The sequence below is a fragment of the Polypterus senegalus genome, chromosome 1 (genome assembly GCF_016835505.1).
Source record: "Polypterus senegalus isolate Bchr_013 chromosome 1, ASM1683550v1, whole genome shotgun sequence".
NCBI lineage: Eukaryota > Metazoa > Chordata > Cladistia > Polypteriformes > Polypteridae > Polypterus > Polypterus senegalus.
This window is the reverse complement of record NC_053154.1, coordinates 23,508,424-23,530,161: the sequence shown is the minus strand read 5'-3', so window position 1 is coordinate 23,530,161 and position 21,738 is coordinate 23,508,424. Positions and strand designations below refer to the sequence as shown.

The 21,738-nt window shown below is 37.3% G+C and overlaps 1 protein-coding gene across 3 annotated transcripts in view; it reads right to left on the bottom strand.

Moving 5' to 3' along the window:
- Window positions 1-21,738, bottom strand: part of LOC120523421 (potassium voltage-gated channel subfamily KQT member 1-like) — a 754,760-nt gene that overhangs the window by 511,800 nt on the left and 221,222 nt on the right. For all 3 annotated transcript variants that reach the window (XM_039744727.1, XM_039744719.1, XM_039744736.1), the window contains 5 exons: window positions 21,195-21,273; window positions 20,603-20,699; window positions 17,226-17,366; window positions 6,113-6,223; window positions 1,823-1,918 (listed from right to left, as the gene is read on the bottom strand). In XM_039744727.1, coding sequence (XP_039600661.1) covers window positions 1,823-1,918; window positions 6,113-6,223; window positions 17,226-17,366; window positions 20,603-20,699; window positions 21,195-21,273 — 524 coding nt within the window. The remainder of the gene's footprint in view (window positions 1-1,822; window positions 1,919-6,112; window positions 6,224-17,225; window positions 17,367-20,602; window positions 20,700-21,194; window positions 21,274-21,738) is intronic.

Here is a 21,738-nt window from a genome sequence, read left to right as displayed (position 1 = left end):
CTCCTCCCCCAAATGAGATGAAGGCAACAGACAGAATAACTTAAAACAATTAAGAAATAAAAGAAAACTGCCAAACAATTAATAAAAAGGAGAATTAATTAAAAATAATTCAACATTAAAAAGATTAATTAACATAGGCCATGTCATAAACAAAGAAAAAATATAAAGAAAAAGAAAACAAATAGACTACAAAAGCCAGGGAGAAAATCCTGGTGAGAACCTCACACTACATCAATGGTACTGTAGTCACGTTTATCAAAATTACAAAGTGATGACACACTTAACTCTGGATAGTTATTTCCACTTGCCCTGCACTTGCAAATGTTATAACTATTTAGATCTGTCCATGAAATAAAGTGATCACAGACTTATTTACCGAGACATCTTAGATCATTTCATTGACTATTATAAGGAGACAAGGCAGACTGAAGCAAGAATCAGTACAGTAAATATCAAACTCACAGGTCTTAGCTTTAAGAAATCACTAAACCGTCAAATACTAGAGATTATCTTAAATTAAGTAGTCAGCTCAAGATGTAATATCTCTTGCAAAATCGATCGTCAGTTCATTTAGATACCATTCAGAAACATTTTCAGAGGCTCAATTTTAAATAAAGTGGCTGCCATGGTGTCACAAACCAAAGGACAGAAATTACACCTTATTATCTTAGTAATGGTTAGCACAACACTGTCAGCTCCCAACGCCCAGCTCGGGACTCCAAATCAGCCTAATACGAATTAGTATATATGTGGATTTGAGAGTGTCCTGGAGCCAAGTGGTAATTAGTACAGGGTTGATTTATGCCTTGCACCTGGTGTTACTGGGATATATTCTACTTCCACAGTACAACTGTAGAAGAATTTTAATAAGTACAGGCCTTCTAAACCCATAAACTCTCCAATCCTAACCACTTAACTTCTGCTAAATAAAATCAAGTCAAGATATGAAGGTCCCTATAGTCCTGCTCTCCACTATACCACTTTATTCCATGTGTCTATAGTTAACTGCGTGATAAAATCTTTTTTCAACAGTTGTGTGAAAATTGCCCTTGATGAGTTTCTAACTGTCTCCATGTGTTCTTGTTGAAGAATTGACTTTAAAGTAACAACCTTGATCCACTGTACCAATTACCTTCATAATTTTAAACACTTTAATCATGTCGCATCCTAATTTTGGCTAAAACTGAAAAGGTTTAGCTCCTTCAATCTTTCCTCATACCTCTCAGTCCTAGAATCAGCCTTGTCACTATTCTCTGGACATTTCTCAAATGCTTCTATGTCTAATTTTGTTATGTTAAAAGCAATTATGCACAGCTTCGTCAATACATTATTTACAGCAGCTTAACCATAATCATATTTGTCTAGTACTACACACATGATGTTAGGCATACAGGTTAGCATCCTATTAGCTTTCTTAATTGCTTCTATACACTGTCTAGACCAAAATACATTTAGAAATGAACAGGTACAGAAATGGTTGAGTGTTTCCTGTTTTAGTGTAACAAATTGCTTTCCAGTGACTCGTACGGTTTTGCTATATTTGCTAAGAAGAAAAAGATGTTTAAATAATATTTGGTGGATTACTGTCCTTTTAGCCAGCCTGTCCTAAACCAGATGAAAATGTATCCCTCATTGGACTGCCTAACATCATACAATCAAGACCGTCTAGGACCACGTCCAATAATGAGGAGCTGCAATATATGTCAGTGTCCAACTCTGGAATCATAATATAATGGGACCATTTCATCCATTTTGTGAGGAGACATGATTCAAAACTAGTAGTTGCCCAGGCTAAAGGATCAAAGTAGTGCCTACACCTTACCTGTATTAGTGATGCAGCTGCGGGAATCTGCCTGTTGAAGTGTTTCTGCCGTTGCTTCTGCTGGACCTTTAAAGCAAACCCTGACCCAAGAATTCCCTGAAAGATAAAAAAAAAAAAACAGTAGGTGACATTTATTCCCCAAAGCAAGACATTCAACGCTATGAAAGATGAATGTTACTCATAAGGTCTGAAGGGCAATTAAAAATAGAGATCAGCTGTATGTCATGCATCATTTAGGTGTGTTAAATTCCAAAATACTTCTTGTCCAGGGCACATTGGATTAGGGATGCTCAAACAGTATTTTTTTTAACATGGCTGACAGCTTTTCCCTCTGTGACTTACAAAGTACAATACTGTAAAGAAACATGTACTGGAGCAGTTTTGCTCAAAATCAAATAATTTTGGAATTTTTCAACTCCAGTCATATTGACAACATTAATTTGGTCTAAATAATTTGTTTTGATTTGTTGTCATATGTATGTATTTAAACCCGGACACAGATACTCTCACACAAACACAAAAACTTTAAAACTTGTTTGGAGAGATGTTTAAAACATGTGAATTGATTTGAAACTGAAAGTTGAACTTCTAAGCCCCCTCACTTGCTGCACACTTTATTGTGTTGTAGATTTAATGCAGGTCCCTCCTGTTTGCTTTAATAATCTTTGAGATGTGTATACAACTTGAATGGAGTCTACCTGTGAAAATCTGACTTGACCGGATATCATTTAGAAAGACACAGATCTGTGTACATGAGGTCCACAACTCACATATCCACGCTGCATGTAAGGGAAAAAACGAGGCCATGAATTCCAAGAACTCTTTGTAAATCTCCACGATCAAATTGTAGTGAAGCACAGATCAGGGTAAGTGGGTAAAATCATTTATAAAGGTTTGAAGGTTATCAGGAGAACAGTGGTCTCAATAACTGTGAAATGGAGGAAGTTTGGGAACACTAGGACTCTTCCTAAAGTTGATCATTCAGCTAAACTTAGTAACTGGGCAAGAAGAACCCAAAGGCCACTTGAAGAGTTTCAGAAGTATCTACTGAGAAGGGAAAGCCTATTGGAAGGAGAAAAATCTCTACAGCACTCCATAAATCAGTCATTTATGGAACAGTGGCAAGACAGAAGTCTCTCTACATAAAAGTCATATGATAGACTGCTTAGGAGAAAAAACAATTCTGGTCTAATGAGACAAAAACTGATCTCTTTGGACAAACCTACAAGCACTGTGTCTGGCAAAGATTAGGCACTGCTCAACTCCTGCCTAATACCATCCTTAATGTGAAGAATTCTGGTGGCAGCATAATGCTATGGGAGTACTACTCAGCACTAGGGACAGGAAAACTTGGCAGAATTGAGAGAAGGACGAAGATAGCCAATTACAGAGAAGTAATTGAAAAAAACCTGCTTCAGAGTGTATTGTCTTCAAACTGGAGAGAACACTCAATGCATACAGCCAAGACAACATTACAGTGGCTTCAGGACAAGCCTCTGACTATCACTGAGTGGTCCAGCCAAACCTAGGACTTTAACCCCACAGAATTTCTGTGGAAAGACCTGAAGATGTAAATATACTGACTCTTCCCATCCAATCTAATGGAGATTGAGAGGATCAACCAGGAAGAGTGGGATAAACTGCCTATATCCAGGTGTACAAAACTTACTGTATAAGCAACTTAACAGTAGAATCTCTAAAGCCTACAAAAGAACTCATAATCACGGGCCACCTTAAATTCCTTTGCATCTTTCTATTAGGGTTTTTTGTTTTGCAAATGTGTCGATCAGCACAAGCAGCAAGCAGCCTTCTATCCCATCCCCCCCACCACTGCAGGAAGGGCAAACAGCTCTCTCAGCTCAAGCCTTGTTTATCTGGGAGTGAGGTACCGGGAGCTGTATTGGGTAAATAATATATTGTTATTTGGAACACATGCATTTCATGTGTGTTCCGTGTCTAAAAAGATCTATGTAAGTGTAGGATGACAGGAAATGCATACCTAAAAGACAAACTTTTTTCATGTTAGATTTTGACATGAAGTGTATAATGTGTGAAGACTGAAGTCCAAATATCAAGTAAGCACTTTCACAAAAGGTTCAAATATAACAGAATAAATGCACTTTTATTCAAGACTATACAGTAACCGAAGAAAAAGAAATCAGTTATTGTACTTCATTGTCACAACTGCTTTGGTAGTACAGCGGTAAGAACTGCCGACTCATAATCAAGAGGTTGCGGTTTTCAAGCCTTGCCGCATACCAAAATAAATGTTTTGAGTAGTCAGCTGCTCTTATTGTTACTATTATACAATAAAACCATACATTTGATTTGAGTCTGTAACTGTGGGTTTAAATGTATGGTACTAGTAAAGGTTAGCAGGTTTTTTTTTGTTATTCAATTTTATTCTCTCAATCACGTTCACGCTCCCCCTGATCTGACACTGCTGCTTTCAAACAAAGACGTGCTTTAACAGAGGTGACCTTAGATGAGGATGAGGGTTCTACATCAGAGAAAGAGAACAGAAGCCCTCCCAGCAACAAATATCTACTCACGTATACGAACAACGCAGCTGCACCAGGTGTAAAATCAAAAGATGGCACCGTTTGAATGCAGCAACAGGCTGGGCGTCATTCTGCCAGTCAATCAGCTATATACACGTCCTTCAATGAAACAGCAGGGCTTAAAGAGCTTGCCAAGGTATCGTGCAAAGTTATTTTTGTGATTATGTTTAGTGATGATCTTTATATAAAAAACATTTATATGTTGATATGTTTATATGTATAGGTTTCAAAACAAAATATGCTAATGGAGAGGTGTGAAGGAATTTAAGGTGGGCTGGGATTACAAGTTTTTTCGTAGGCTTCTGGGATTCTAGTGTTAACCAAAAAGACTCAAAGCTTTAAGAGTCAAACGGGCTTCAACAAAGAAGTGAATTAAAGGTCTGAATACTTCTAGGAATAAGAGATTTAAGTTTCTGATTTTTAACAGATCTGCAGACTTTTACTTTGTAATTATGAGTTATTTAGTGTAGACTGACAGAAATAACGGCAAATTTATCAATTTAAAATTAAATCTACACCACACTAAAGTGTGCAGAAAGTGATGGGATCAGAGTACTTTCTGAATTTACTGTATATTACTACAATATATGTAGTAATCTTTGTAGAGCAATATCTACTTGTAGGGATGTTGCTCAAAATCAAAAGACTTTCAAAATTTAACAATGCTAAGAAATTATAACTTATGCACTTTAAAAAGGTATTTCTGTTTTGAAAAATGTTTTCTTTAGGTTTGAAATGGTTGTTTATATATTTTCCTCTGGCTTCTAGAGATGGTATTTCACTAGTCATTACTGTAGTTTGTTACGTTTTCACTTTGCCAAAATGCCATTTTTGTTTTCTTTGCTGGCACCACCACTTGGTGGTGACACTGCCATGATACAATACTCAGTTGCTAGGGGTGTAGTACCAGGGATTGTGCACCAGTGATATCACTAGTGTCTTGCTTTATAAACTGGAGTCATAACTTCTTCAATATCCGAGGTTGTGACTATACATATTAGGGTTTGTAATTGTGCGTTTCTGGCAGCAAAATATTACTAATTCTCTTTTACACTCCGAGTATGATTAGTGTTCTGGTTTTGGTAACAGTCTACATGGAATTTACCTATGCTGAAATCCAATTGAACCGCTAGCACTTTTTTGTCTCTAATTTTTTTTTTTTTTTTGAGAGATTTGTTTTTGAGTCAAAGTGTCCACAGTCTCAAATCCTGACACACAGATAGAAACACACAGACAGACATCACTCTCATAGTGTTTGAATTGTGGTTTGTGATGTCCAAAATGTGTAACTCTATTAAAAACACAAAAGAAAACTAATGAAATACTTTTCCTATTCTTACCTCAGAAGTATGTCAAAAACTAAAACAAAACTTGCTATTGTTGAACATATAGCAAAAATCACACAATAGAATGTAGCATACGTTTGACTTCTAGAAATTCTGGTTGAGTTCCAGGCATACAAGCTTGATCTTTTGAATGACGTGTGGTTCTGTTATCCTTATAGAGACAGACAAAGAACTCCACAATTTCTATGCCATCTTTTTGCTAAGTACATGAGTGACAACTGCTTTAATTTGCGTCTTAATCTGTGTCATCCCCATATGAGGATAAAGGAAAAGCACAAACAAATTCTGCTATAATAAAGAATTCCCTTCAGTATTTTTAATTAATTATTGTTCCACAGTTGGCTGAGAGAATTGATTCATTAATGAAGGAAATGGAAACTCACCGCTGGTAGAGCAAAGAATGATATGGCAAACACTGAGAAGCAGGAGGCAATGGTCTTCCCTATCCATGTCTGAGGTACCTTGTCTCCATAGCCAATAGTTGTTACAGTGACCTGGAAAGTAAAGCAAGACAAGAGCAACATGAGAAATGTTCGTACAAGCACTGCAAAGACTTTCTTTAGTAACACAGACTGAATCCACAAAAATAACCGGTTTCTCATACATTAAGATAAGCTATCACTTTTAACACTGCCTAGACATCAGGAGGAACAACAAAAACAGCTTGATGGAGTAGGTGGTCTTCCCTCATATGCTAACCATACAAAAGCAGCCACCTTTAAAACTTTTAACACTATCTGAAAGCGGCATTAGGAGAAATAATGAAAAGGTCCTGATGAACTGGGTTGTCTCCTCTCATTTGTCAAACTTCTTATTGTACTTCAGAAAACATCTCTGTATGTCTTTCATAAGCAGGAATTACAAATAGAAAGCATGAATTAAGAGGCACACACAAGGAATTACACTTGAAACCTACAGCATTGTTTGCCTTATAAAAATACATAAATAAACACAATAGTAACAGTTAAATAAACTAATAAAACTTTACATGACAATGTAATGGAGAGACCATGCCTTTTAACCTAGCATCAGATAAATACAAGAACACAGCTGGAAACTTGTTAAGGATAAATTTCACACAAATTTTATAAAGATTTTCATTACACAAAGAATCACAGACACAGAATAAATAACCAGGTAGTGTGATGGACAGCAGGATGTTTCAAAACTTGACTTGATGTCACTTTAGACAATCTACGTAGATGAATGGAATGGACAATATGGTTGGACTGAATGGCCTGTTCTCATCACAATGGTTTTAAAGTTCCAATTCATATTTTTCTTGATTCTTCAGAGATGTCACAATCAATGAAATTTAATGCATATGTTTTCTCCCACAAAGGCCACTATTTTGTGGATCTGAGCTTTATGCCAAATGACCGCAACAATATTTTTTCATCATTTACAGTCATGTGAAAACATTAGGACACCCTTTGAAAGCATGTGGTTTTTTGTAACATTTTTAATAAATGGTTATTTCATCTCCGTTTCAACAATACAGAGAGATTAAAGTAATCCAACTAAACAAAGAAAACTGAAGAAAAGTCTTTTCAAGATCTTCTGTAAATGTCATTCTACAAAAATGCCTATTCTAACTGAGGAAAAAGATAGGACACCCTCACATGTATTCCCTCTTAAATTGGCTCAGATCTCACACAGGTATATCACACCAGGTGCACATAATTAGTAGATCGTTACTCTGCATGTTGAATGAGGCTTGCCCTATTTAAACCTCAGACATTTAGTTTGGTGTGCTCCTGACTGTTGAAGTGAGAGTGAGCACCATGGTGAGAACAAAAGAGCTGTCAGAGGACTTCAGAAAAAAGATTGTAGCAGCCTATGAGTCTGGGAAGGGATTTAAAAGATCTCAAAAGATTTTGAAATCAGCCATTCCACTGTCCGGAAGATAGTCTACAAGTGGAGGGCTTTCAAAACAACTGCCAACATGCCCAGGACTGGTCGCCCCAGCAAGTTCACCCCAAGAGCAGACCGCAAGATGCTAAAAGAGGTCTCCAAAAACCCTAAAGTGTCATCTCGAGAACTACAGCAGGCTCTGGCTACTGTTGATGTAGAAGTACATGCCTCTACAATCAGAAAGAGACTGTACAAGTTTAACTTGCATGGGAGGTGTGCAAGGAGGAAACCTTTGCTTTCCAAGAGAAACATCGAGGCCAGACTGACATTTGCCAGAGATAAAGTTGACAAAGACCAGGACTTCTGGAATAATGTTCTTTGGACAGATGAGTCCAAAATTGAATTATTTGGACACAACAGCAGAGGACATGTTTGGCGTAAACCAAACACAGCATTCCAAGAAAAGAACCTCATACCAACTGTGAAGCATGGAGGTGGAAGTGTCATGGTTTGGGGCTGCTTTGCTGCAGCAGGACCTGGTCAGCTCACCATCATAGAATCCACGATGAATTCTACTGTGTATCAGAAGGTGCTTGAAGAACATGTGAGACCATCAGTTAGAAAATTAAAGCTGAAGCGGAACTGGACCATGCAACATGACAATGACCCAAAACATACTAGTAAATCAACCAAAGATTGGCTGACAAAGAAGAAATGGAGAGTCCTGGAATGGCCAAGTCAAAGTCCAGATTTGAATCCCATTGAGATGCTGTGGGTGACTTGAAAAGGGCTGTATTTGCAAGAAACCCTCAAACATCTCACAGCTGAAAAAGTTCTGCATTGAGGAGTGGGGTAAAATTTCCTCAGACCGATGTCAAAGACTGGTAGATGGCTACAAGAACCGTCTCACTGTTTCAAAACTTTTCCTCATGTCACTTTAGGCAATTTATCTTTTCCTCAGTGAGATGAATGACATTTACAGAAGATCTTGAAAAGACTTTTCTTCAGTTTTCTTTGTTTAGTTGGATTACTTTAATCTCTCTGTATTGTTGAAACGGAGATGAAATAACCATTTATTAAAAATGTTACAAAAAACCACATGCTTTCAAAGGGTGTCCTAATGTTTTCACATGACTGTAACTCAGTTGGAATCACCATTAATTTTACTGAATCAGCTCACAATCTACGAATTATCTTTGACTCTAGCATGTCTTTTAAAGTGCACATTACAAAGTTGTCTAAATCATGTTTCTCCCATCTTAAAAATGTTGGAAAATGAAGGCAATTTCTAAATAAGCAAGATTCTGAGAAATCAATTCATGCATTTATTTCTAGTAGGGTTGACTACTGCAATTCTGTGTCCACTGGTTGCTCAAATTGTTCTTTATATGGCTTCCAGTTAATCCAAAATGTAGCTGGAAGAATTATAATAAGAGCAACAAAATATGAACACATAACCCCAGTTCTTAAATCCATACACTAACTCCCGGTTAAGTTTAGGGCAGAATTCAAAATCCTTTTTTTAACATTTAAAGCCTTAAATGGCCAAGGTCTGTCTTACTTATCTGAACTTATCATGAATTACAAATCAGAACGTACATTAAGATCTCAGATGTCAGTCTGCTTATGACTCCAAGGATTAATTAAATAACAGTGGGAGGTTGTACTTTTAGTTACAGGTCCCCTAAACTATGGAATGGTCTGCCTGCTATTATAAGAGATGCCCCTGCGGTCTCAGCTTTCAAATCCCAGCTGAAAACTCACTACTTCAGTTTGGCATATCCTAACTAAAGCTGCTGATTAACTGTGCATACTACATCTCTGTTGTTAGTCATTAGCACTAAAACATAAGAAATATGATAGTTATAATTTGTTACTAACCCTCACCTATTCTGTTTACTCTTCTTAGTACTCTCAAAAGTGGCACTTGGTGCCAGTGTTCTACTGACAAGTTATTTTGCCTGCCTAAGGTAAAGTTATCTCTGATGGAGGATTGCAGAAATCATTGGGTAGTGGGGTCCTTTCATCAGACTGGCTGACCCAGTGCTAACTCAGATATGGAATGGTGAAAAGGAGGGAGGCAGCTTGATGGCCGAGGTCTTCATGACTCTGAACCAATCCAAATCACATTATGCAATGTGTTGAATTCTGCTCTGTACTTGTAATATTTCTATTGCACTATTTATATTATATTGTATTGAGGATTACTTGTGTTCTGTTCTGTGTATTGTATTGTATTTACCCAGTGTATGCCCAGCCTACCTGGAAAGGGGTCTCTCTTTCTTGTCGTCTTAGAAAGTCAAGGCTGGGGGCTGTCAAAAGGCAGGGCCTATTAAAGCCCATTGCAGCACTCCTTGTGTGATTTTCGGCTATACAAAATTAAATTGTATTGTATTGTATGAGCGTTGCCACTTTAGGATGTTAGTCACTATGGTGTTACAGTATGTGCTGCTAAGCGTATGGTATATGCGCTACATGATCTGTAACATCTAGTGGCCATATTATAAAAAATAGTCTCACAGTTTAAATTAGATCCATTTTATAGTGTAAAATAAAGTAAATATTTATTGAAATAGTTTTCTTTTCTCATTAGAACGTTTACTACAAATACTAATTTTTATTGACTTTGAGACTAGAAGTTCCTGAAAAATATTGCCGAATGACCTACTGACCTTTAGTATATTGACTTTAGCTTTGTCTCACCACTTTCAATGTGCCCTCTGTATTTTTTATTTCATTAAAGAAAAAAACCTGTTCCCATTTTCCACTCATTACTCTGTAAAACATCTTGTAGACATTCTTGGATTCCACTTTGGCATATAATATTCTCTAATGTTAGATAGTACTCAAGTATCTAAACCCCAACTACCAGCACATACAACATAAAATTATAAATATACTTCAACCTAATCTCTGATGGGCCACACCATTGACCCTTCATGTCTCCTTTTCTTTTTGGTCTTCAGGTTGTAGCTTTCTATCTTTCTTTCTTACTTTTAACATTCTTCTTTTGCCTCAAAGATTTTTTTATCTTAGACCAAAGCAGTGCAACTCTTAACTTTCACCAATACACATAACTCTGGCAGAAAAATTACTTATTACTTAAATTAGGAGGCATCCAAGCTTATAATTGTGGACAGTTGTTGATCTTCTTTCTACTTTACTAAAAAGCAAACTGCCAGACACTCTTAATTCCAGATCAAGTGTCAAGTTTTCCTCTTCACAATGCCTCTTAGGTATGCAGCCTCTGGATCTTATCTTATAAAATGATCTATTACAAAGTGACACTCTAGACATGTCTCCTTGGCGCACCATTTAAATACTTCATCAGGTACAAAGGGCCATAACTCGACAATGGGCAAAACTGATAAGCAAAACTTTGCACCAATTGTCAGCAAGAATGTTTAGCTTTTTTGCAACCAAGAAATCAGTGGAAAAAGGTCTAATCCATCCTTTAAAATCCATAGCAAACACCACAGCTGTACTCTCTCTAAATCTATACTAATAAAAGGCAAAGCCCTCACTGACTCACTCACTCATCACTATTTCTCCAACTTCCCGTGTAGGTAGAAGGCTGAAATTTGGCAGGCTCATTCCTTACAGCTTACTTACAAAAGTTGGGCAGGTTTCATTTCGAAATTCTACGCCTAATGGTCATAACTGGAAGGTATTTTTCTCCATTAACTGTAATGGAGTTGAGCTGGAATGACGTGGGGGGGGCGGAGTTTCGTGTGACATCATCACACCTCTCACGTAATCACATGAACTGACTGTCAACGCAGTGCGTAGAAAACCAGGAAGACCTCCAAAAAGCGCTTAAGAAAACATGCATTATATAATTGAGAAGGCAGCAAACAATAAGAAGCAAGCGAGTGACATATACTACCATATTCATGAGTGCTGCTACCTCGGAAAGAAAGCAAGGTGTAAACCTAAACTTTAAATTAAGTTCATAGAAAGGCTACCGCTGGCGTTTCACATGCCCACAGGTAATGCGGGATACAAGTTTAATGAGAGGATGCAGGATATAAATAAGAGTTTTGATCACTTTATAACTAAGTTAAAATTGTAGGTGAAGGGGTGTGCTTATGCAAATTCCGAGAGACTGTGTTTGTGGGGGATTGACAGTTAAGGCGGGTGGGGGAGTCACGTCATCATCTCCCCTACCATTCATCTCATTTGGCTCTGAGCTGAGCTCTGCAGCTAACGCCGTCTTCCGAATCAACTTCGTCAGACTGCCACCAAATACTCACAGAAAAATCCACAAGTTAATACACACGCTGTCTCTATAGAGTTTCTCCACACTGAATCCTCCAGGCACTACTTACAAAAGGTTACATTGACAATCAAAGCTGAGAAGCTTCGATGCATGTGCTCCATAACGCGTTAAAAAATAATGCATTTAATCACACTTTGCATTACAAGCAAAGGGGAGCTTTTGTCAATGCATGATTTCCTGGTACACCGATTACTTTGATCAGCGCATCCCGATTCATTTTACCCTCGCACCACCTTAGTTTGAGAAGAAGTATGAAAAAATATGAGGTTAACACAGAAAAACAGATCACCAATTCAAGCTTTATGAATAATCGATTCGCCATCAATAATTGTTTTGGTAAAGCCATCCTCCTTCCATTTTATAATTTTTCCGCCACTAGCCGTGATTAAATGAACGGTAAATAAAGTAAGAGCAAAGCGAGGGTGACTTATTTAGGCAGGCATATATATGACAGCAACACTCATGACAATGTCAATCATGTTACGTTATTATTAAAATGTTTCCTTTTCTTTTCATTACTTCTTTAACACACTACTTCTCCGCTGCGAGGGTATATTGATATATATATATATATATATATATATATATATATATATATATATATATATATATATATATATATATATATATATATATATATCATATATATGAATGACCTCCAAAGAGCTGAGACTTTTGATATCATGAACGTGTCTGCAAAAACTGTGGTCTCCTGCCCTGCAAAAGTCGAGCAGCCAGCGCGCACACATAGCTGTGCCGGCCTTTGAGACGCTGACTGTGCTTCTGCCTTAAGTCAAAGTGAGCACTTTTAATTTTCTTCATCCTCCCCCTGTGCTATAGCCCAGACAAATGCAAACACGGGACCCCTTTTCTACACCACGGCAAAATAATATTAAGGCGATTCACACTTTCTTTTGCACGTATACGATTATGAGGTTCTCACCCGGATTATGAAGATACGCACACAGTAGAGGACTGACACTGCCATCACAGCCGATTAATGGCGAGGACGTCTCACCAGTCTACACAAGACCCACCGCGACTGTCCTCAAAAGGCGATCATAACGCAGCGAACACATCTCTCTATACTATATAAAAGAAAGAGGCAACTTTCCTTTCTTTACACCTTTTTTCCTTTTGTCCCAAACCAAAGCCTTTCTCGCTTAACACTGCAGAGGACACAAAACTAATTTTCTTTAAATGCCGGTAAGGCACATTACCAGAGGCACAAATTTGAACGTTCACATAGAAAATGTAATTTCTATACCACAGCCGTCGTGTAGCGCATTTCAAAACGTACGTATGTATGTATGTGTGTGTGTGTGTGTGTGTGTGTGTGTGTGTGTATATATATATATATATATATATATATATATATATATATATATATATATATAATGTAGATAGGGGTGAAATAATAAAATATAGTCTATAAGTTATTAAACAGTAAAACATTAACGTTTTAAGAAGTACAGGTACATTGAGCACTACTGGAGTGGTTGTGGGTAAACTGCATTTTAAAGACTGTGTAACACAACAGGTAAGTAACTAACAGCAGCTAAAATATATATGGATCATCTCTCGGTAGTAGATCCCTTTTGAAAGGCGCTACACGACGGCTGTGGTATAGAAATTACATTTTCTATGTGAACGTTCAAATTTGTGCCTCTGGTAATGTGCCTTACCGGCATTTAAAGAAAATTAGTTTTGTGTCCTCTGCAGTGTTAAGCGAGAAAGGCTTTGGTTTGGGATTAAAGGAAAAAGGTGTAAAGAAAGGAAAGTTGCCTTTTTCTTTTATATAGTATAGAGAGATGTGTTCGCTGACGTTATGATCGCCTTTTGAGGACAGTCGCGGTGGGTCTTGTGTAGACTGGTGAGATGTCCTCGCCATTAATCGGCTGTGATGGCAGTGTCAGTCCTCTACTCGTGTGCGTGTCTTCATAATCCGGGGTGAGAACCTCATAATCATATACGTGCAAAAGAAAGTGTGAATCGCCTTAATATTATTTTGCCGTGGTGTAGAAAAGGGGTCCCGTGTTTGCACTTGTCTGGGCTATAGCGCAGGGGGAGGATGAAAAATTAAAAGTGCTCACTTTGACTTAAGGCAGAAGCGCAGTCAGCGTCTCAAAGGCCGGCACAGCTATGTACGTGCGCTGGCTGCTCGACTTTTGCAGGGCAGGAGACCACAGTTTTTGCAGACACGTTCATGATATCAAAAGTCTCAGCGCTCTTTGGAGGTCATTCATATATTATATGATATATATATATATATATATATATATATATATATAAATACCCCCACCCTCGCAGCGAGAAGTAGTGTGTTAAAGAAGTAATGAAAAGAAAAGGAAACATTTTAATAATAACGTAACATGATTGACATTGTCATGAGTGTTGCTGTCATATATATGCCTGCCTAAATAAGTCACCCTCGCTTTGCTCTTACTTTATTTACCGTTCATTTAATCAACGCTAGTGGCGGAAAAATTATAAAATGGAAGGAGGATGGCTTTACCAAAACAATTATTGATGGCGAATCGATTATTCATAAAGCTTGAATTGGTGATCTGTTTTTCTGTGTTAACCTCATATTTTTTCATACTTCTTCTCAAACTAAGGTGGTGCGAGGGTAAAATGAATCGGGATGCTGATCAAAGTAATCGGTGTACCAGGAAATCATGCATTGACAAAAGCTCCCTTTGCTTGTAATGCAAAGTGTGATTAAATGCATTATTTTTTAACGCGTTATGGAGCACATGCATCGAAGCTTCTCAGCTGTGATTGTCAATGTAACCTTTTGTAAGTAGTGGATGGAGGATTCAGTGTGGAGAAACTCTATAGAGACAGCGTGTGTATTAACTTGTGGATTTTTCTGTGAGTATTTGGTGGTAGTCTGACGAAGTTGCTTCGGAAGACGGCGTTAGCTGCAGAGCTCAGCTCAGAGCCAAATGAGATGAATGGTAGGGGAGATGATGACGTGACTCCCCCACCCGCCTTAACTGTCAATCCCCCACAAACACAGTCTCTCGGAATTTGCATAAGCACACCCCTTCACCTACAATTTTAACTTAGTTATAAAGTGATCAAAACTCTCGTTTATATCCTGCGTCCTCTCATTAAACTTGTATCCCGCATTACCTGTGGGCATGTGAAACGCCAGCGGTAGCCTGTCTATGAACTTAATTTAAAGTTTAGGTTTACACCGTGCTTTCTTTCCGAGGTAGCAGCAGTCATGAATATGGTAGTATATGTCACTCGCTTGCTTCTTATTGTTTCGCTGCCTTCTCAATTATATAATGTATGTTTTCTTAAGCGCTTTTTGGAGGTCTTCCTGGTTTTCTACGCACTGCGTTGACAGTCAGTTCACGTGATTACGTGAGAGGCGTGATGATGTCACACAAACTCTCCCCCACGCCATTCCAGCTCAACTCCATTACAGTTAATGGAGAAAAATACCTTCCAGTTATGACCATTAGGCGTAGAATTTCGAAATGAAACCTGCCCAACTTTTGTAAGTAAGCTGTAAGGAATGAGCCTGCCAAATTTCAGCCTTCTACCTACACGGGAAGTGTGTGTGTGTGTGTGTGTGTGTGTGTGTGTGTGTGAGTGAGTGAGTGAGGGAGTGAGTGAGGGAGGGCTTTGCCTTTTATTAGTATAGATGAGGGTGCAACAAGTCCAGACCGTGCTAAAGTAAAGCAAGTTACACATGCAAGAGGGGAACCTTAAGTAGAAGCCACATGTTCATCTTGCTAAAGACAGACGTTGACTATCAACAACGGCCCAGGAAATGAAAACTCTAATCCTAGCAGATGAGCACACATTGTGTAAAACCTCAAAGAGAAATTTGCAGTACAGCCCACAATCAGAAGGTGTGACCAAGGCACAGAAGGTGAAGTGCTTCTAAATCAAGCTAAGAAAAGTGCAATTAACCTTTTTTCACATGAAAAAGAAAGAAAACCTAGAAGGAAAAAAGCATTGCCTATACCAAACCACAAGTGCACCAAGTGATTCCAAGAACAATTAACTGATACTTAGTAGTTTGGATAAAGCCAGCTAATGCATCCTGGTAATTGTTATCTCCATATCTGAAAAGTAATGACCTGTATGAAGGAAAAGTGTTTAGCTATTATGTTTGTCTTTCTAAATTCAGTAGTAAAGGTCAGGCAGAATCACTCACATAGACACAGAAAGTCCCAGTGAGGACTAGCTATGAACAAAAAACACTACTATCGGGGTGTAGACACTACAGATTTCATAACTAGCTAAAGAACATCCTGACCACGTGAATTAGACCAGAATTCATATGCTATGTGCCTTTTTCTATAGGAGAGAAAGTTCAGCTAAGATAGCATAAATTTATGTTTTGTGTTGTTAGCTATTGTCCTTTGTCCACATATCTATACATGTATATCTGTACATACTTGCATATATCCATTGTCCATTATATTTAAGTAAAAAATAAATTGTATGATTTGATTTATTACAGTAAACATATTTAGGTTATTTGTTGAAAAATAGTCTATCATCATGTCCAAACCACAAGAGAGAATTTGAAAGTTATTTAATGTAGAATTTGGCCGATTTTTGAGCCTCATTCATAAATTGTATAGATCTCTTTATAAAATCCCAACTGAAGGCGGAATAGAGTTCCCTCACATACACTACATGGTACAATCATAGTTTCTCTTCACTCCTTTTCTTCTGTTAATAGTTATCCTACAGTATTTGTCCCTTGGCTCATTTAGACATGGGATGGGTCATGTTGTTTTATCTTTATGGTTGTGTTTCTTTCTACACTTCCTATTGTTACACTGTGTTTGCATTAATAAAAACATGATCTAAAAAGCTTTAACTACGGCTGACTTCCCCTCTGTATAGGCTCAAACAATCAATGTCACTCAGTTAATTAATTAAGTCAAACTAGTTCATTTGGAAACTGGTTTGGTATGGTTAGCCTAATGCCAAGGCACAATTCAGATTCTCCATGCACAACAGTTCATGTTGATTTTGGAAAACATGACAATTATAGCTTTTCCAATGAGGAAGCGCACAGCCATTTCATTTTGTGTATCTGAATACCCATGTGAAATTGTTAAAGTGTTTACACACATGGGTAAGGATGGGCAGTATTACTCACAATGTTCTCAAATTTTTCCATTTCTGCCACTGCCTCAAGTGAGTCTGGGACTAATTCTGATACAAATGGCCTTCCTGATTGGATATTATTTTGTTTTCTCAAGAAGCCAAAGTCACAGAAAAGTATTCTGGTTACTATATGAATGAGCCAGTCAATCAAATTTTATGCACAGAACACAAGCAATATAGTGATATAACCAGGCAAATCTAATAATATTGATCCTTACCACACCCCACCATAAGGCATCAGCATAGCTTCCAAATTCATTGCCTCCACTGGCATCTATGGCATCCTTTTCAGCCAAGTAGACAAAATAGGAGGAGAATATAAGGCCAAGAAAGCCAATGTAGAGAGTTGTTATCAGCTCCTAGGTAAAAATAAAAGATATTCATGTAAAGTTAGTGCTATAACAGGTTAAAACCTGAACACATTGTGATATTTTGCAGAAGGAGTTCATGTAAAGAGCATTGCATTCCTAAACTGTGATTGAAAAGAACAAGTAAAGCTAAGCATGATCAAATCTGGCTAGTATTTGGATGGGAGACCAACCAGGAAAAGCTGGTGTTACGGCTGGAAGAGGTGTTGGTGATGCCATCAGGGACGCTTACTCTGTGATCTACATGTGGATCAAAATGCCCCAGTGAAGCGACAGAGACACTATGCTGTAAAAATGGTGCCATTCTTCAGATTAAAAGTAAAACTGAAGTCCTGACTTTCTGTGGTCATAAAAGATCATTGGGCATTCTTCCTAAGTGTATCCCAATGTCCTGGCTAAATTGCCTACCTTGGCCTAGTCATTCTGGCCGCCTAATCATCTTGTGCCTCTAATTGGCTCTCTCTCTTACCTCTTCATCAGTTAACAACTAATGTGTGTTGAGATACTAGCACAAAAATGGTTGCCATCGCATCCTCCTGGTGGGTGATACACATTGGTGGTGGATGAAGTGGCTCCCCACTCAGTACATAAAGCACTTTGAGTAGTTAGAAAAGTGCTATATAAATGTAAAGAATTATTATTATTATTATTATTATATGGATATCTCATAAATTTATTATTATCTAAAGAACTGTGGCTTTTTTAAGGCATAAGATGTTCAACACTCAGGAGTCTGGAAACCCAGAGTACACAAATAGAGCCTAACATGCAGATTTATATTCATCGTACACCTTTATCTGTCTGTTAATAAAGATATAGTATATAGCAAGTCTGCATACTATATATACACAAATATATACACAAATGTATGTACAGTATACGTGAAGACTAATAAGTGATACAATCAGAAAACTATTTTAATATTTTAACAAAAAATGTACATATATTCTTCTGCAGATAAAAAAAAAACACTTTAATTAATAGACCGAAAAGCTAGCAGTTCAGCTGGGTGGCAGCACAGGCAAAACTCAGCTGCTATTTTTAATGTAAAGTTCCCTGCTACAAAAATAAATTTGCATAAAGGAAACAGGAAATGGACCGAAATCTTAAAGGAAACAAAGCCAAAGCCAGAAGATCAAGAAAATCAGGTGCAAAACCAAAATGTCAGGCAGACTCAACCAAAATTCTTGATATAATCATTAACTATAAATCACAAAGTCAAACGTAATGAACTTAACAGCACTCTCAAACATCAATAAACATGAGGTGGTGGCTTTTTCTATCCCCAAGTAATCGAGACATACATCCTATAAACAGTTGCTCAAAATGGTGGAAACCATGCATAAACAAAATGGTGTCACAGCAAAACAAATTTATGAAAATAGCAATTCTGAACATATGCCTAAAGTATTTAACCACACATACAGCTCCGATGACCAAAATCTTCAAAAATGTCAAAATAACCTTTAAACAAAGTGTATATAGAGCAAAAAGAAAATTATATCAATATTTGAGGTATTTTATATCTGAATGAGAGAGAGATTTAAAATGGAAAAATAGAAAGAATGGAGCTGGAGTTAATACAGAAATCTTAAAAGTTAGTCCCCACATTATCGAGAAAAGACAAAAAAAAATAGGGTTTAAAGCAAAAAGTGCAAAAATGAAGAAAACAAATAGCCAGAGAGGTGGCATGGTGGGTGGCGCTGTCACCTCATAGATCTACTCTAATGGGTATGAATTGCATACCTGGTCATTGTCTTTTAGGAGTTTGCATGTTCTCAGAATGTCTAAATGGCATTTGCTGCAGGTATTCTGCTTTATTCCCCATGCTAACTGCTTTGTCATTTATATCTTACTGCTAGTAAGGAGCCATTAAAACAGTAAATGCAGCTGTTTAAAAACTAAATAAGCAATTGTGGGTGGGGCTACAGAAACTAGTTTTCTCAAGCTAAACAAAAACATATAAAACAAGGAAGTGACATCTAGCCTATATTATGCATTTCAGTTTAAGCAACCATCAATCTTCCAAGCCATCTCAATAGTTAGGGCTTTGGGTTAAAATACGTATCCTGGCAACATCTATCTTAATACAAGGACAAGTGTCTGTCCGTGTGTGTGTCTGTGTTTCTGTATCTATCAAACTGCAAGTGTTAGGAACAAAATGTAAAAAAAACAGGCAAAAAATGTAGAAGTGTCAAAAATAGCAAAAAATGATAAAAATATCAAATAAAGAGTTAAAAATGAGAACACTGGTCTCATTTGCCTCTTATGTTATTTGACATTATACACTAGCAACAGCAAGCAGTGTGGTAGCAACTTTCATGCACCCACTTAAGCCATATGAATGAGATTTATAGCTGTAATGCTAATGACTGATAACTTTGTTTGGTGAGTAATGGATGAGGGAAAATAACGATAAATTGACACAAGCATCAAGGAACCAAAGCTCCCACATGAGTACTTTTGAATTGGTAAATCAGGTCAAGACAGTAGCGACCTCAGCAAAATAGTTTGAGTGTAAGAACGGTCAGCTCAATGAGTGACAGCAAAAGCAAGCACCAAAAGTGGACAACTCTTTTCAAAGACGAAAAGGCTGCCACAAGGGAAAGGGATCAGGTGTGTATTTTTATACTAGAGCAAAAAGACAACCCACATATTAAATAAAAAAAATGAGGTTTACATTGATTACTTATATTTCATACCATGTTAAACTGGTAGCACAGCTTGTTCCCTAATGAGTTGCCAGTCTCTCTCAGTCTATCTGAACAATAATTGGCCAGTGCAGTTCCTATACTTGTACTATGTACTTTTGTCCAATTACTTTTTATGGCACTCTTCACCGAGTACAAGCTCATGATGTTTGTACATTTACAACTATAAGGCATTAAGAGTAAATTACTAGCCATAAAACATAAAAAAATTACAATAAACATAATAAAACAAATCAATTTATTATGTTTTTCTAGTGACTTCATGTTATCCTCAGGTAAAAAAACGAAAGCAAATGTATATTAAACTTCAAACCTGATGATTTCAAATCACTGGGCACTGAAAAGAAAAGCAAGTCATCTTAAGAGCAGATTGTGGAAGAGCAACACATCATGCCAATTACAGATTTGGTCTTCTTTCGATTTAAAGCAGTAAACCCTTCAGAAAAATCAACCTTGAAACCACACAGCAGGTGCCCACTCTTGCTCTGTCATTGAGAAGACCTGCTTTAGGCCCACCTGCCGATGAATAAAAACCACAGATCCCAGCAGCCTCCAGGTTCCTCCCTGCCTGTCAACATGCAGCATACGAAGGATCTGCAGAAACCGGATCCCCCTGAAGAAAGAAAGGAAGAAATTTCAGTAATTGTATGCACTCTTAAACAGTAAAGCCAAGTTGCTTACATTGAGTGAAATTAATTATTAGATAAAGCACTCCCCAACTGAATTCTGAAAATGTCTACCTGTAAGAGTTCTTGCTCGATCTGACCTATACCAACTGAATTCTCAGATTCTGCCTTCACATTAAGCAGTGAACTCTTATTCAAAGCAGTTTCTATAATTTTGATGACATTGGGTCTTTAATTGGTTACTTTAGTGAATCCCATTCACAAGAGAAATAAAGATAAAAAGCCTTGGAACACTTGTTTGGCAGATAAAGTTGTTCTACTAGCTTGATAACTTGCCCTCTAAACAAATTCAACATAAATTTTGGAGTGGTTCAGAAAGATTCAGTTTGAAAAGGAGAGACGGAACAGAAAAAAGGTTTTCATGAATATTGTCAAGCACTTAAGTAGTGGATCACTAAAATAACAGGATTTGGTACTATTACCTGATGGCTGACGTTGCAAAGACTTGTCCATTATAACCTATACACAGCACCATGATTGAAGCGACCACAACTATCAAATCTATACAAAAAGAAAATAAAGAAGATGATTAATCAAAGAGGGTTAATTGCAATTAACTGAGTACAATAACTCTCATCCATTATGAAACCCATTTAATCCAATTAAGGATCAGAAACACTGAATACAAGACAGGAACTGAGCTGTTTACAAAGTCTACAGTAGACTGGTTCAGTAGACCGGCAGTGATAATCAGGGACAGGAATAGAAAACTGAAAACAGATTATGGCTGAGTATTGCTTTTTAATTCAGAAAGTGCTATTACCAATTGGCTTATGGTTTTTAAAAAATGTTGACACTCATAGTGAACGATTGTGCTTACAGAATGAATTAGTATGCTGTAACATAATGAACAGATTCAAAAAAACATACAGACAGAACAGTAGAGCGAGCTCAAAATGTGAAAAACTCAATTCAATCATCTTCAAAATAACAATAACAGGTTCCAAATAATACATTTCTCTAGGT